We start from the raw sequence: 16,605 nt of genomic DNA, 5'->3' as shown, positions 1-16,605 counted from the left end.
CTCGGGAGCCCGTGGATCGAAGCCACACCTCGCCGTTCAGACCGCGACCTCACCGCCCCACTTGGCGACTCTGTGTCCCGCAGAAGAAGGGTGAGTGTCTCGCCCCGGCAGTTGACGCCCGGGCCGGCGGCCGCCGCGCTGTCGACGCCGAGGCTGCACCGCGGCCTCCCGGCTCACTCCGAACTCGAGCTTCGTGGTTGGTGGCTGAGGCCGCGGCTGTTTCTCCAGCGCTACCGGCGTCCCGACAGGTAGACCCGCGGTGCTGTTCCGAGGGAATTGGGGTGGAGACGAAGGTCCGGAGAAGCCGCTTTTTCAAAAGTGTCGTGTCAGCGCGGATTAGCTAGCCAGGTGCCGCTGCTGCGGCGGCTAACGTTAGCACAGAAGCTTCTGTGTTTGTTGACAAATACGTTCATGGTTCGAGTCCTGCGAACGAGTCCTGGGCCCTGCGGGTTCCGGAGCGCCGACGATAGTCGGTTCAGCCCAGCTCAAGTACCAGGACCGCAGTAGCTCGGCCCGAAAAGCCTCCGACTGATAGCTGCGGCTCTTTCGAACCCCCAGCACCGGACCCCCGCGTGTGCCCGGGGCCCGGGAGCGATTGTGACCGTAGTTCGAAGCGGCTCCAGTCGTCAGAGAGTTTGAAACGAAGAGACAGAAGTTGTTTTTGTCTGACCACTTTTATTTTTGGAAGCATGGGGACGTGACGTCAGAGTCTGGCTGGAACCTAAAGCAGTTGCTGAACCTGAAGCCCTGAGACCACAATGCTGAGTACCGTTTGTTGTGCAAGAGACTCGGGAGTCATGAGACATTGGTCCTCCTGAAGGGCTGCGGCGTCACGGTCACCGACCCACCAAGCCTGGAGATGTGCTGCATGATGTAGGCACCGGAAACATCACAAGTTCACTCAACCTCTCTGTCAGACCGACCTGAGGTGGTCCCGCCGCGGTGTCCCGACCAGACTGGATGTTCCATCAGCAGATGGATGGAAGGTCCTGGTCCTGGTGGCTTCAGCTGGTTTCAGGACGTCTCATTGACACTCTAGCGTCGGGTTTGCCCGCCGACGGTCATGTGACCGGTGGTGACCCTCTGATGCCTCAGCGCTCAGGTTTTAGTCGAGAGCGCCCCCATCTGTCACATGATGTCACCTGATTGTGTGTGTGTGTGACTGGTCTCGCAGGTGAGCAGACTTCATGTCCCAGAATCCTCTCTGAGAGCGCGCCTCACTTCCTGTTTCCCGTCTTCGTCCGGCTGGTTGGATGAGTCCGGAACTGCAACAGAACCGCGAGCTGTGATTGGCCAAACCGGGGAGCCAGGTGAGGAGTCACGTAGAGCAGACGTCTCGGGGTCCCTCTGGTGACTGAGTTGTTTGCTTTGACCGGGCGCCCTCAGGCGAGCCGTCATGGCGGACGTGGACCCGGACACCCTGCTGGAGTGGCTCCAGATGGGCCAGGGCGACGAGCGCGACATGCAGCTGATCGCGCTGGAGCAGCTCTGCATGCTGCTGCTCATGTCGGACAACGTGGACCGCTGCTTCGAGACGTGAGTGAGCCGCAGCCGCCCGAGTGGCGGGCCCCGCATCAACAGCCTCTCCGCTCCCCAGGTGCCCCCCGCGGACCTTCTTGCCGGCGCTCTGTAAGATCTTCCTGGACGAGAGCGCGCCCGACAACGTGCTGGAGGTCACGGCGAGGGCCATCACCTACTACCTGGACGTGTCGGCCGAGTGCACGCGGAGGATCGTGGGCGTGGACGGTGCCATCAAGGCGCTGTGCAACCGTCTGGTGGTGGTGGAGCTCAACAACCGGACCAGCCGGGACCTGGCGGAGCAGTGCGTGAAGGTAGGCCCGGTCTGTGGAGCGGCCCTCTCCGGTGTCGGCTGACGATGCGCTGCGACCGCTCAGGTGCTGGAGCTGATTTGCACACGAGAGTCTGGCGCCGTCTTCGAGGCCGGCGGCCTCAACTGCGTGCTGAGCTTCATTCGGGACAGCGGGCACCTGGTCCACAAGGACACGCTGCACTCGGCCATGACGGTGGTGTCGCGGCTCTGCAGCAAGATGGAGCCCCAGGACTCGTCCCTGGAGACGTGCGTGGAGTCTCTGTCCAGCCTGCTGAAGCACGAGGACCACCAGGTACCGAGCGTCCCGGGTCAGTGTGTGTGTGTGTGCGCGCGCGCGTCTGAGTGACGCGGCGCGGCTCGTGTTCCGCAGGTGTCCGACGGAGCCCTGCGCTGCTTCGCCTCTCTGGCCGATCGCTTCACCCGCCGCGGCGTGGATCCCGCCCCTCTGGCCAAACACGGCCTGACGGAGGAGCTCCTGTCCCGCATGGCTGCGGCCGGCGGGACCGCATCGGGCCCCTCCTCTGCCTGCAAGCCCGGCAGGACCTCCACCGGCGCCACCCCTCCCACGCCAGACTCCAAGCTGAGCAACCAGGTGTCCACCATAGTCAGCCTGCTGTCCACGCTCTGCCGCGGCTCCCCGCTGGTCACACACGTGAGTTCCCCCGGGCGGCATGTCGCCAGCGCCTCTGCCCACGCCCTCACCTCCGCCCCTCTCTTCAGGACCTGCTGCGCTCTGCGTTGCCGGACTCCATGGAGTCGGCGCTGGGCGGCGACGAGCGCTGCGTGCTGGACACCATGCGGCTGGTGGACCTGCTGCTGGTTCTTCTGTTTGAGGGACGCAAGGCCTTGCCCAAGTCCACGGCCGGGTCCACGGGCCGCATCCCGGGCCTGCGGCGCCTGGACAGCTCCGGGGAGAGGTCACACCGACAGCTCATTGACTGTATCCGCAGCAAAGACACGGACGCTCTGATCGACGCCATCGACACTGGAGGTGAGCGTCGACCGCTTTCTGGACTCTGCTCTGTGGACTTGATGACAGGGTCCTGGTTGTGTTTCAGCATTCGAGGTCAACTTCATGGACGACGTGGGCCAAACGCTGCTCAACTGGGCGTCGGCCTTCGGCACGCAGGAGATGGTAATGGCGGCGTGGACGTGGCCCGCTGCTGGAGGCGGCTTCTGACGCGCGGGTTTTTCTGTGGCAGGTGGAGTTCCTGTGCGAGCGCGGCGCAGACGTCAACCGCGGCCAACGCTCGTCCTCGCTGCACTACGCTGCCTGTTTTGGACGACCGCAGGTCGCCAAGGTAACATGCTCACAGCGCTGCTGCAGATCAGATCCATCACATCAGCTGACTTCATGGAGGACCATCTCTTGGCTTTGGCTTGTTTGTCTGCAGACTCTGCTCCGTCACGGTGCGAACCCCGACTTGAGGGACGAGGACGGCAAGACTCCCCTGGACAAGGCTCGAGAGCGAGGCCACAGCGAGGTGGTGGCCATCCTGCAGTCTCCCGGTGAGTTGCCACGGTGTGGCGGGCCAGAGGCGCCGTGCTGAGCCTGCCGCCGCTGCTGCAGGTGACTGGATGTGTCCGGTGAACAAAAGCGACGACAAGAAGAAGAAAGATGTGAACAAAGAGGACGAGGAGGGAGGAGAACCCAGAGGAGACCCTGAGATGGCCCCCATCTACCTGAAGAGACTCTTGCCTGTTTTTGCACAAACCTTTCAGCAAACCATGCTGCCTTCAATCAGGTGAGGACTGAACACAGGCACGGGCGCGCAGCGGCTCTCTGACGGCCGTGTTTGTTCCAGGAAAGCCAGTCTGGCTCTGATCCGGAAGATGGTCCACTACAGCAGTGAAGTTCTGCTGAAGGAGGTGTGTGACAGTGAGGTGGGCCACAACCTGCCCACGGTGTTGGTGGAGATCACAGCCACAGTCCTGGACCAGGAGGTGCACGCGCGCCCACGCACACACGCACGCACGCACACACACACACACACGTCTGCCTTCCTATCTTAGTGAGGACCGTCTTTAACATCACCCTTTCCCCCTAAACCTAACCATCTAAAACACATGGCTAAACTTTACTCTGAACCAAGTTATCAACCAAATTAACCAGTGATGGTAACCCAGCTATTTTGTAGTCGTAACCCTCAGAATGAGGCTCGACAAAGTGAGGACCGGCCAAAGATAGAAGTCCAAGAACACACATGCACACGCTGGCGACCGTGTCTGAACAGGTGTGTCTTCTCCTCAGGACGACGATGATGGTCACCTGTTGGCTCTTCAGATCATCAGAGACCTGGTGGACAAGGGAGGGGACGTGTTCCTGGACCAGCTCGCGCGACTGGGGGTCATCAACAAAGTGTCCACTCTGGCTGGACCCACGTCGGATGACGAGAATGAGGACGAAGCCAAGCCGGAGAAGGTGCGTCTGCACCGGCCTGTGGGGTGCAATCCCTCACGGGTTGTGGTTTTGCTGCAGGAGGAGGAGGCGCAGGAGGACGCCAGAGAGATCCAGCAGGGGAAGCCGTACCACTGGAGGGACTGGTCCATCATCCGGGGCCGCGACTGCCTCTACATCTGGTCCGACGCTGCTGCGCTGGAACTCTCCAACGGATCCAACGGTTGGTTCCGCTTCATCCTGGACGGGAAACTGGCCACCATGTACTCCAGCGGGAGTCCCGAGGGCGGCTCCGACAGCTCCGGTACGCTCCCAGGCCACGCCCACCTCACGGTGGCCCACTCGTTTCACACTTCGGCTCTGGTCCTCAGAGTCTCGCAGCGAGTTCCTGGAGAAGCTCCAGCGGGCCCGCAGTCAGGTGAAGCCGGTGACGGTCAGTCAGCCGGTCCTGTCCAGCGTGGGCCCCTGTAAGCTGACGGTGGGGAACTGGTCCCTGACCTGCCTGAAGGACGGCGAGATCGCCATCCACAACTCCGACGGCCAGCAGGCCACCATCCTGAAGGAAGACCTGCCCGGCTTCGTCTTTGAGTCCAACAGAGGCACCAAGCACTCGTTCACAGCCGAGACCTCGCTGGGTGGGTCCAGACTCATGGCCCCGGGGTCGCGCGTGGCACTGCCGGAGGGCGCTAAGTCTGCTCGTGTGTCTTCAGGTTCTGAGTTTGTGATGGGCTGGACCGGGAAGCGGGGGAGGAAGCTCAAGTCCAAGCTGGAGAAGACCAAGCAGCGGGTGAAGTGCATGGCGCGCGAGCTGTACGACGACCATTTCAAGGCCGTGGAGAGCATGCCCCGGGGGGTGGTGGTCACGCTGAGGAACATCTCCACCCAGCTGGAGTCCTCGTGGGAGCTGCACACCAAGAGACAGGTACGGCGGCCTGACACCTGTGGAGCACGCCGTGCTGCAGCCCTGTCCACACGCCGTCTTCCCCTTCAGAGCTCGGAGGGCGAGAACACCTGGAGGGACCTGATGAAGACGGCTCTGGAGAACCTGATCGTGGTCCTGAAGGACGAGAGCACCATCTCACCGTACGAGATGTGCAGCAGCGGCCTGGTGCAGGCGCTCTTCACCGTCCTCAACAATGTAAGCCCCGCCTCCTCCCAGGTGGCGAGCTCTGTCCTGATGCTTCTGCGTGTGTGCTGGTCCCCACAGAGCACTGACCTGGACCTGAAACACGATTGTAAGCCTCTGATGGAGAGAATCAATGTTTTCAAAGCTGCCTTCAGCGAGAACGAAGATGACGAAAGGTAACGCGGGACCGTGGTGTTTTGCTGGTGGAGCCTGGCCTTCACGAGCGCGTGTTTGTGTGCGTGCAGTCGACCCGCGGTGGCCTTAATCCGGAAGCTGATCGCGGTCTTGGAGTCCATCGAACGTCTACCTCTCCACCTTTACGACTCCCCTGGATCCTCCTACAACTTGCAGGTGCGTGACTCGCTCCCTGGGTCCGAGTCCAGCTGACTCCAGATTTGGCAGAAACGTTTTGGGAGAAACCGCTGGCGACCTGCTCTGTCGGCAGATCCTGACCCGGAGGCTGCGCTTCCGTCTGGAGCGGGCGCCTGGAGAGACGGCGCTGATCGACCGCACAGGCCGCATGTTGAAGATGGAGCCGCTGGCCACGGTGGAGTCTCTGGAGCAGTACCTGCTGAAGATGGTGGGCTCATGTGACAGTGGGTTGAGGGGCTCCAGAAGAGGTGCAGGTGGAGTCACTGCTCGCTCGCGCTCTCTCCCTCAGGTGGCCAAGCAGTGGTACGACTTCGAGCGCTCGTCGTTCGTCTTCGTGAGGAAGCTTCGGGAAGGACAGACCTTCACCTTCAGACACCAACACGACTTTGATGAGAACGGTCTCATCTACTGGGTCGGAACCAACGCCAAGTACGACCAGCTTCACCACCAGTCCCGTGATGACTGACGGTCCGCAAACTGATGGACTCTGCCCTCCGCAGGACGGCGTACGAGTGGGTCAATCCTGCCGCCTACGGCCTCGTGGTGGTGACATCATCGGAGGGGCGCAACCTTCCATACGGTCGTTTGGAGGACATCCTGAGTCGCGACAGCTCCGCCCTCAACTGCCACACCAACGACGACAAGAATGCCTGGTTCGCCGTCGACCTCGGCCTCTGGGTCATTCCCTCCGCCTACACGCTCCGACATGCCAGGTAGCGACTCAAATGGCTCACCTTCCAGCCGCTTCAGCCCCGCTCTGTGTGAACCCACCTTAAAAGCGTCTCTGCCCAGGGGCTACGGGCGCTCGGCCCTGAGGAACTGGGTCTTCCAGGTGTCCAAAGACGGTCAGAACTGGACGACACTCTACACCCACGTGGACGACTGCAGCCTGAATGAGCCAGGGTACGGCGACCTCATACCACTGAGAGCGTTCCCTTGAAGGCGGGTGTCTGACTGTGTGCCTCAGGTCCACAGCCACGTGGCCCCTGGACCCGTCCCGGGACGAGAAGCAGGGATGGAGGCACATCCGGATCAAGCAGATGGGCAAGAACGCCAGTGGTCAGACTCACTACTTGTCTCTGTCGGGTCTGGAGCTGTACGGCTCCGTCACAGCCGTGTGTGAGGACCAGCTCGGTGAGTGTTGCGTGTCCTCGGCCGGTTGGGGCAAGGTGCAGCGCTGACCCAGTCTCTGTGATCCGCAGGTAAAGCTGTGAAGGAGGCGGAGGCCAACCTTCGGCGCCAGCGCCGCTTGTTCCGCTCTCAGGTGATGAAGTACATTGTGCCTGGAGCTCGGGTCGTCCGGGGTATCGACTGGAAGTGGAGGGATCAGGATGGAAACCCGGCGGGAGAGGGGACAGTCACTGGAGAGGCCCATAACGGTCAGTCTGGATCAGAACCTAGGTCTCTCTGACCGCTTCTTACTGGCCAGTCGCCTTGAGAGCTCAAGTCACATGACCTTGCGCAACAGAAGAGTAGGGCTGCACTGATCAGTCGTCGGGTCGGGTTGATTCCCACCTCCACAAAGGTCTGAAAGTGGCCACTGTCGCCAGCTCACCAGGAGGCTGCGCTCATCATCACGCCGAGCATGCTCATGCTAGCACGCGTAGTGCATTAGCAAGCAGCTTGTGTGAGGTGGAAGTCAGGTGACCACCATCAGGTCCTTCTCCATGAAAGGAAGCGCCACTGCCAGTATGCACAGTCCAGCTAAGGCTAATGCTAGCAGGACTAGAGAAGAATATGGCTGGGAAGAATGTTTCCTTCTCCGGCTTATAACATTAAAATGCTTCCATCCTGCGGCAGCAGGAAACATCTTTAGTGATGTTGGAGTGGTTTTTCCTCTCACAATTCTATTCAGTGTTTAGTTGCTCCCTCATACCCCACTGACTTTTATTTAGAGGAAAATCTTTGCTTTCAATAAAAAGAGTGAAACGTTGACGTCTGATCTGTGCAGCCCTGCTTTTGACATTGAAGACTCTTCTGTCCTGTCCTTCTCTCATCCTTCCTCTTCACTTCTGTCACTCCTCTGTGATCTCTCTCTCTCTCTTCCTGCTCTCCTTCGGTCAGCTGTTTTCGCTCTCCTGTTGTTCCTCCTGTGACCTGAGTGAGGCGCAAGCTGCTGATGTTTACAAACGTGGTGGTTGTTGTTTTCTACATGAATGTTCTATTGTGACAGTAGTGAAGTTCTTTGTTGTCGGAGCAGATCCTTCGGCAATGGCTCCCAAGGTTCTGCTCCGACCACCATCACTGTAGATGTTTCTGTCCTCCCACCTACCCCCTCTGGCTCTGCCGGGTCTCTGACGTCCATCCGTCCGTCTCCCTCCTGTCTCTTTGTCCCTCCAGGCTGGATTGATGTGACGTGGGACGCCGGCGTCTCTAACTCGTACCGCATGGGCGCTGAAGGAAAGTTTGACCTGAAGCTGGCTCCCGGGTACGACCCGGAGTCGGCTGCCACAGCGCCGTCACCCAAACCTGTCTCATCCGCTGTTTCAGGCCCCGCCTCCTCCCTGGTGGGACCTTCGCTCACGCCGGCCTCCGCTGGCGCAACCACAGCCTCGCTGTCGGCGACGCAGCAGCAGTCGTGGAGCGCGCTGGTGAAGAACAACTGTCCAGACAAGGGCAGCGCCACGGCGGTGGGCGGGGCCGGCTCCTCCAGCAGGAAGGGCAGCAGCAGCTCGGTCTGCAGCGTGGCGTCCTCCTCCGACATTAGCCTGGGCTCCTCAGCCGGGGGACCCGGTGCCAGCCTGCGGCTGGACAGGAGGGTGGAGGGACTTCTGCTGGATCAGGGCTCCGGGGTGGGATCAGGAGGCGGGGCCGCTTCGGACAGCCAGCAGCACGAGCCTGTTGTGGTGCTGTCTGCGGCGGTGGAGGCAGGTTCCGGGTCGGCGTCCAGCTCCGGCACCATCACCGCCGACCCGTCCGCCCCGGACGAGGACGCTAGAAATAAAGACTCTTCCACTGACCCGGCGATCGCCATATCCTTGGGCCTGGTCAGCGTCAGCTCGCCGGACGTCAGCTCGGTGTCAGAGTCCTCCAGCAAGGACGTGCCGTCCCAGCGGCCCCTCTGCTCGGCCGCCAACGCCCGTCTGTCGGTCAGCTCGCTGCTGGCCGCCGGGGCTCCCATGAGCTCCAGCGCCAGCGTGCCCAATCTGTCGTCCCGGGAGGCCAGCCTCATGGAGTCTTTCGTCCGGCGAGCGCCCAACATGTCGCGCACCAACGCAACCAACAACATGAACTTGAGTCGCAGCAGCAGCGACAACAACACCAACACACTGGGACGCAACGTGATGAGCACTGCCAGTGAGTACTGCACTCTCCTGCCCAGCGGCGCGCTATTGTGTAGACACGGCTCGCTGCGCCACCGTGGGTCTGGTCTCGGCAACATTTAGAGCAGAAAAGTATGAATTTCACAAGTTCACACACACAGTCTGGGAGCCCTCCTGTCCTCCTCTTCTCTGTGACAGGGCTCTGAACCCTTCTGATCCGAGAGCAAATGGACCCGTTCAGTAGCACCGGTTCATGACTCGGTCGTCATCGGCAGCCATATTTGATCTACCGACACGTCAACAAACCAAAACCGTGTGAAATGACGTGAAACCTTGTGATCGTCGCAAAGATATTGGTCACTGAGGAAGTCCTACCTGCAGCAGAAGCAGGTGCAGGTCATGTTCATCAAATGTACTCAAGAAAACACTTGAGAAAATTGGAAAAACGGAATCAATTCTCAACTCTAAAGAAGATATATGTTTAAATGAAAGTATAGCCATTGACGAATTTTCAAAACTTTGACAGGCGCTTTCATGAACAGTTTTTACTCCTGTGGAGGCGCCATCACTTTCTTCTTCATTGTTTCTTTCCACGAACTTCTCCATAGTTGGTGACTGTCACAGATGTGCAGCGGTCAGGTCAGTTCACTGACTCACTACTGCCGCCACACGTGGCTCATGTATCAGAACTGAGCGTCTCACGGCCCAGAGGGGGGAAACAAAAACTTCTAGCGGCCCAGCAAAAATCCCTTCTCTATGACTAGTCGGGGATGCTTGGAAGGAGGACAGCAGCTGCGGTCTGCGCCGGTCCCGAGCCCAACGTGGCCCAGTATAATGGCTGTCTGTTCCGAGACCCTGACCCTTCTCCTGGCCGCTGACGCTCTTCCTCTGGCCCGTCCGCAGCGTCGCCTCTCATGGGCGCCCAGAGTTTCCCGAACCTGACCACCACCGGCACCACGTCCACCGTCACCATGTCCACCTCCATAGTGACCAGCAGCAACAACGTGGCCACGGCCACCACCGGCCTCTCTGTGGGTCAGCTGCTGAGCAACACCCTGACCACCAGCCTGACGTCCACGTCCAGCGAGAGCGACACGGGGCAGGAGGCCGAGTTCTCACTCTACGGTGGGTCATTCACGCACCCTGTGGACGCGCCGGCCGTGACACGCCGTCTCCCCGCAGACTTCCTGGACAGTTGCCGTGCCAACACGTTGCTGGCCGAGCTGGACGACGAGGAAGATCTTCCAGAACCCGACGACGATGACGACGAGAACGAAGACGACAATCAGGAGGACCAGGAGTACGAGGAGGTCCTGGTAGGTGCACCGTCGTGTGGGGCGGCGAGTGGAGTGGAACAGGAAGTGAGGCCATGGTTCTGATCTGCAGGAGGAAGAGGAGTACGAGACCAAAGGAGGTCGCAGGAGAACCTGGGACGACGATTTCGTCCTCAAGAGGCAGTTCTCGGCTCTGGTCCCGGCCTTTGACCCCAGACCAGGAAGAACCAATGTCCAGCAGACCACAGATCTGGAGATCCCCCCTCCGGGTGAGTGGACCCGCCCTGGGTTCTGGGGAGCCCGAAGTGACGCGTCTCTCTGGTGCAGGAACCCCTCGCTCTGAGGTTCAGGAGGAAGTGGAGTGTGCCCCCTCTCCTCACCTGGCGCTCACCCTCAAGGCAGGACTCTCGCAGGCCCCTCGCCGGGACCACAGCTGCCCCTTGACTGACACGTCTCTTCCTACAGGTGGCTGGTCTGGGTTCTGCCCGGGAGGTGGAGCTTCCTCTGGCCAACTACAAGTCCACCATCTTCTACTACGTCCAGAAGCTGCTGCAGCTGTCCTGCAGCGGCTCTGTGAAGACTGACAAACTGAGGCGCATCTGGGAGCCCACGTACACGTACGACACTCACTCACTCACGCACTAGCACGCCCTCACCCGGGCTCTGATGCGGCCCTGACGCGGCTCTGCTGTGCCCCAGGATCATGTACCGGGAGCTGAAAGACTCGGACAAGGAGAAGGAGAGCGACAAGATGGTGAGACTCAGGAGGCCACTCTTGAAACTCTTTCCTGGCTGCTGTGTTCCAACATGCCATCTGCTTCCTCTCAGGAGTTCTGTGAACACATCACTGGGGGGCGCTCCGGGGGCCTCAGTCCCAGCTCTCTGTCAGCCAACCACAGCAGTGAAATCCTGGGAGGAGGCAAAGAGGCGGCGCAGGCCAAGGCCGGCTGCAGCCAGAACGCCTGCGGCGTGGAGGACGTCCTGCAGCTGCTGCGCATCCTCTACATCATCGGCGCCGATGCCAGCTCCAACCCCCGCTCGCTGCAGGAGGGTGAGATCACGCGCCATCACCACCACCATCATCCTCCTCCTCCTCATCCTCGACTGTGTTTGACCAGATGTGGAGGAGCTGCAGTTCAACGCTGCTCCAGAGGAGTTCACCAGTAAGAAGATCACCACCAAGATCCTGCAGCAGATCGAGGTGAGGCAGAGGGGGGGTGGGGCCGGGGGGGCCAGGGCAGCAGTGTGTAACACTGTCTGCCGTCCCAGGAGCCCTTGGCTTTAGCCAGCGCGGCGCTGCCCGACTGGTGCGAGCAGCTGACCTCCAAGTGTCCTTTCCTGATTCCCTTCGAGACCAGACAGCTCTACTTCACCTGCACGGCCTTCGGAGCCTCCAGGTGAGTCACGTGACCCGGCGGCAGGCGCCGGACACTCACGCCGCCTGTGTGTGCGTGTGTGTGCGCAGGGCTATCGTGTGGCTACAGAACCGCCGCGAGGCCACCATGGAGCGCTCCCGCCCCTCCACCACGGTGAGGCGCGACGACCCGGCCGAGTTCCGAGTGGGCCGTCTCAAGCACGAGCGGGTCAAGGTGCCGCGAGGTGACGCCATGATGGAGTGGGCGGAGTCTGTCATGCAGCTGCATGCCGACAGGAAGTCGGTGTTAGAGGCAAGTCCTCCCTCCCCCTCCCCCCTCCCCTCAGGGTCTGGGGCCAGACGCTCATGGACCTGCTCCGCTTCAGGTGGAGTTCCAAGGCGAGGAGGGCACGGGCCTGGGCCCCACCCTGGAGTTCTACGCTCTGGTGGCGGCGGAGTTCCAGCGCACGTCTCTGGGGATGTGGCTCTGCGACGACGACTTCCCTGACGACGAGTCGCGGCAGGTGAGACCCGGCTCCTGCGGCCCCTCGCTCCCGGGCCCCGCACTCCTGACCCCGTGCTGTGCCTCAGGTGGACCTGGGCGGGGGTCTGAAGCCCCCCGGCTTCTACGTGCAGCGCTCCTGCGGCCTCTTCCCCGCACCCTTCCCCCAGGACAGCGAGGAGCTGGAGCGCATCACCCAGCTCTTCCACTTCCTGGGCGTCTTCCTGGCCAAGTGCATCCAGGACAACCGGCTGGTGGACCTGCCCGTGTCGCGGCCCTTCTTCCGGCTGCTCTGCATGGGCGACATCAAGTCCAACATGAGCAAGCTGCTGTACCAGTCCCGGGGTCTGGTCCCGGGCCAGGACCCCGGCCAGGCGCCGCCCTTCCTGCTGCGGTCGGAGGCCTCCACCCAAAGCACGGGCAGCTTCGATGAGGACTCCAAGTCCGAGTTCATCATGGACCCGCCCAAACCCAAGCCCCCGGCCTGGTACCACGGCATCCTGACCTGGGACGACTTCCAGCTGGTCAACCCACACAGGTGAGCTCTCCGCTCGGGTGAGCGCCGATCCGGACGTTGACCCCCAACCCTGTGTCCCGCAGGGCTGGCTTCCTGAAGGAGGTCAAGGAGCTGTCGGTGAAGCGGCGACAGATCGTGTCCAGCAAAGTTCTGTCGGAGGACGAGAAGAACACCAGACTGCAGGAGCTGATGCTGCGGAACCCCCTGGGCTCAGGCCCCCCCCTCAGCATCGAGGACCTCGGGTGAGACGCACCTGACCGTGGGGGGGGCGCTCGCATCCTGACTCTGGTTTGGTCCCCCTCCAGGTTGAACTTCCAGTTCTGCCCGTCCTCCAAGGTTCACGGCTTCTCTGCGGTGGACCTGAAGCCAAACGGAGACGACGAGATGGTCACCATGGAGAACGCCGAAGAGTACGTGGAGCTGATGTTTGACTTCTGCATGCACCTGGGCATCCAGAAGCAGATGGAGGCTTTCCGAGGTAACGCCGCCGCCGCACCGCTCTCACCCCTCCTCCTCCACCACGTCACTTCCTCCTCCTCCTCCTCCTCCTCGTCCTCCTCCTCCACGTCACTTCCTCCTCCTCCACCACATCACTTCCTCCTCCTCGTCACTCCCTCCTCCTCCACGTCACTTCCTCCTCCTCCTCCTCCTCCTCCACGTCACTTCCTCCTCCTCCACCACATCACTTCCTCCTCCTCCTCCTCCTCCACCACGTCACTCCCTCCACCACATCACTCCCTCCTCCTCCTCCTCCTCCACCACGTCACTCCCTCCTCCTCGTCACTCCCTCCTCCTCCACGTCACTCCCTCCTCCTCCTCCTCCTCCTCCTCCACGTCACTTCCTCCTCCTCCTCCTCCTCCTCCTCCTCCACCACATCACTTCCTCCTCCTCCTCCTCCTCCACCACGTCACTCCCTCCTCCTCGTCACTCCCTCCTCCTCCACGTCACTCCCTCCTCCTCCTCCTCCTCCTCCTCCACGTCACTTCCTCCTCCTCCTCCTCCTCCTCCTCCTCCACCACATCACTTCCTCCTCCTCCTCCTCCTCCACCACGTCACTCCCTCCTCCTCGTCACTCCCTCCTCCTCCACGTCACTCCCTCCTCCTCCTCCTCCTCCTCCTCCACGTCACTTCCTCCTCCTCCTCCTCCTCCTCCACGTCACTTCCTCCTCCTCCACCACGTCACTCCCTCCTCCTCGTCCTCCTCCTCCACCACGTCCTCCTCCACCACGTCACTCCCTCCTCCTCCTCCTCGTCACTTCCTCCTCGTCACTCCCTCCTCCTCCACCACGTCACTCCCTCCTCCTCGTCCTCCTCCTCCACCACGTCCTCCTCCACCACGTCACTCCCTCCTCCTCCTCCTCGTCACTTCCTCCTCGTCACTCCCTCCTCCTCCACCACGTCACTCCCTCCTCCTCGTCCTCCTCCACCACGTCACTCCCTCCTCCTCCTCCTCGTCCTCCTCCTCCTCGTCACTCCCTCCTCCTCCTCCACCACGTCACTCCCTCCTCCTCGTCCTCCTCCTCCTCGTCACTCCCTCCTCCTCCTCCTCCTCCACCTCCACCACGTAACTCCCTCCTCCTCCTCCTCCTCCTCCTCCACGTCACTTCCTCCTCCTCCACCACGTCACTCCCTCCTCCTCGTCACTCCCTCCTCCTCCTCCTCCTCCTCCTCCTTGTCACTTCCTCCTAGTCACTTCCTCCTCCTCCTCCTCCTTGTCACTTCCTCCTCCACGTCACTTCCTCTTCCTCCACAGAGGGCTTCAACCGTGTCTTCCCAATGGAGAAGCTGAGCTCATTCAGTCAGAAGGAAGTGCAGATGATCTTGTGTGGGAACCAGTCGCCGTCCTGGACCGCAGACGATGTCATCAATTACACGGAACCCAAGCTGGGCTACACCAGAGACAGGTAAGCCCCGCCCCCGCTCGCTCGCTCGCTCCCGCCGGCAACCGGCGTCCGCTTCCTGTCCGCAGCCCCGGCTTCCTGCGCTTCGTCGGCGTCCTGTGTGGGATGTCGTGCGACGAGAGGAAAGCTTTCCTGCAGTTCACCACCGGCTGCTCCACGCTGCCCCCCGGTGGCCTGGCCAACCTGCACCCCCGCCTCACCATCGTCAGGAAGGTAGGAGCCGCGCGCGCGCCCAGGCTCCAGGGTCAAGCCCGCTGAGCGTCTCTTCTCCCACCCTCAGGTGGATGCCACCGACTCCAGCTACCCCTCGGTCAACACCTGCGTCCACTACCTGAAGCTGCCTGAGTACTCGTCGGAGGACATCATGCGCCAGCGGCTGCTGGCCGCCACCATGGAGAAGGGCTTCCACCTGAACTGAGCGCGCTCGCCATCTGCCCGTCCCGCCCGCAGCCGGCGGAAGGAGCAGCTCTCCTCCTCCTCCTGCTCCTCTTCATCGTCCTCCTGTGCGCGCGCACGTGTGGCCCTGCTCCGTCGCTTCCTGGTTTGACTCGTAGCTTCGGTTTTGTAAACAGTCACGCTTCTTTAGTTTGGTTTTCTTTCTTTTTCTTTTCTGTTGCTTCCGTGTGTTTTCTCCTCCTGGGTATCTGGAGTGAGGCCCGGGTCAAAGGTCAGGGTGTTCCGGTGTTGTGGCCAGGAAGACAGCGCCGCTCCTGTATTTTCTTTGTATATTATAAACTTTATTTAACTCCAGTTGCAGTTTGAGGTATAAACGAATATTTTCAAATGTGTACGCTCCGAAAATAATCATTAAAAATGTTTGCGAAGAGACATACTGACCCACTCACTGACTCGCCACCAGAGGGCGTTCTAAGGCCGACACACGTCACTTCGGGGGCCACGAAAAACCAAACGTCTTTATTCAAAATGGTGAAACTCTGGCGCCCTCCAGAGTTACCCGGTCCTGCGGGTGCACCGCCATCACATCAGGGCCTGGTCTTGCTGCTGCTCCACTGTGGGTGTCACTGTCACTGCCCTATTTGCTTCTTCGTCCCGTTTTGCTTCCAGGTCTCAGGCTTATGACGTCATTTCCTGTTCGTATGCGCACATTGTATTTCATGACGTAATTTCCTGTCCACATGCGCACATGGGTGCAGCTGCTTGACACATAAATTAGAATAGAATTAGCAACATCATTAGGCCGCGCCTCACTACACACTGGTATTTCATCAAGAGAAGCAGAATTTGAATGACTAAAGTACTACGCCGACGCATTAACTGTATTTTAACCTTATTTTATATATATCACTACATTTGACTTGTATTCAACAATTCAGATATTTCAACAAGATTTCAGATGAAATAATTGGATCTTTCTGTGCAATTTGCACGCAGTTTCCTATCTTGCCTCCGAGGTCGCAGTTAATATGAGCATATACTCAGGAAATGACGTCTTGAAATACCAATGTGCGCATACGAACAGGAAATGACGTCATAAGCCTGAGACCTGGAAGCAAAACGGGACGAAGAAGCAAATAGGGCAGTGACACCGCTTCCTCTTCGCTCACTGCGAGCCGTCGGCGGCCATCTTGTCCAGAGCAGCGAGCGGCGCCAGCACGTTGATCTTGTTGGTCTCCACCACCTTCCCGTTCTGGATCATCTCGTCCAGGATGACGTGGACGCGGTCCAGGTTGAACATGATCTGCTTGAGGAGTTAAGGAGGCTGAACGAGAGACGCACTGGCTTCGACAGTGGGGCGGCTGCAGAGAGGGATACGTCCAGTTCGCTCTGCGGAAGAGACGCGGTCGTGAGACGCACGGGCCCCGATGGCGGCGCCACTTCACACTCACCACGCGGCTGAAGTACTTGTCCAGAACTTCCACAAAGTTGTGGAGCAGCTCGTAGACGGCCAGTTCGTTCTGCCAAGACAATCGCAGCGGTGCCGTCAGGTGAGCTCCGTCTGGGCGCCGCAGGACTCACCTCGCCGCCGGACACGCCCACCACGATGAAGAGGGCAGCGTACTGGCGATAGACCAGCCGGAAGTCCTTGTACTCTACGAAGGAACACT

At 60.5% G+C, this 16,605-nt stretch overlaps 2 protein-coding genes across 5 annotated transcripts in view; one reads left to right on the top strand and one right to left on the bottom strand.

Moving 5' to 3' along the window:
- The window catches only part of ap4s1 (adaptor related protein complex 4 subunit sigma 1), a 79,884-nt gene that overhangs the window by 61,444 nt on the left and 1,835 nt on the right, over positions 1-16,605 (bottom strand). For 2 of the 4 annotated variants that reach the window (XM_053845057.1, XM_053845058.1), the window contains 2 exons: positions 16,517-16,603; positions 15,634-16,455 (listed from right to left, as the gene is read on the bottom strand). In XM_053845057.1, the coding sequence (XP_053701032.1) occupies positions 15,976-16,455; positions 16,517-16,603 (567 nt within the window). In that variant the 3' untranslated portion in view covers positions 15,634-15,975. Of the gene's footprint in view, positions 1-15,633; positions 16,456-16,516; positions 16,604-16,605 lie in introns of those variants that run through there. The other 2 variants (XM_053845061.1, XM_053845060.1) reach the window with 2 other exon arrangements.
- hectd1 (HECT domain containing 1) lies at positions 1,175-15,112 on the top strand. The gene is given in 42 exon segments (XM_053844986.1): positions 1,175-1,310; positions 1,387-1,536; positions 1,598-1,832; positions 1,896-2,123; positions 2,202-2,483; positions 2,552-2,822; positions 2,890-2,966; positions 3,034-3,132; positions 3,226-3,340; positions 3,402-3,576; positions 3,637-3,775; positions 4,083-4,253; positions 4,311-4,533; positions 4,601-4,864; positions 4,940-5,151; positions 5,221-5,367; positions 5,437-5,531; positions 5,601-5,706; positions 5,801-5,935; positions 6,017-6,156; positions 6,228-6,440; positions 6,520-6,630; positions 6,695-6,861; positions 6,930-7,106; positions 8,068-9,024; positions 9,894-10,115; positions 10,173-10,353; positions 10,355-10,533; positions 10,592-10,662; positions 10,730-10,881; positions 10,964-11,016; positions 11,019-11,315; positions 11,383-11,465; positions 11,534-11,661; positions 11,730-11,931; positions 12,005-12,142; positions 12,210-12,658; positions 12,721-12,879; positions 12,943-13,115; positions 14,392-14,542; positions 14,608-14,752; positions 14,820-15,112. Coding segments are annotated over 41 exon segments (7,800 nt in total). The 5' UTR covers positions 1,175-1,310; positions 1,387-1,396; the 3' UTR covers positions 14,958-15,112.

The sequence above is a fragment of the Synchiropus splendidus genome, chromosome 16 (assembly GCF_027744825.2).
Source record: "Synchiropus splendidus isolate RoL2022-P1 chromosome 16, RoL_Sspl_1.0, whole genome shotgun sequence".
NCBI classification, from domain to species: Eukaryota; Metazoa; Chordata; class Actinopteri; order Syngnathiformes; family Callionymidae; genus Synchiropus; species Synchiropus splendidus.
This window is presented reverse-complemented; position numbering and strand designations above follow the sequence as displayed.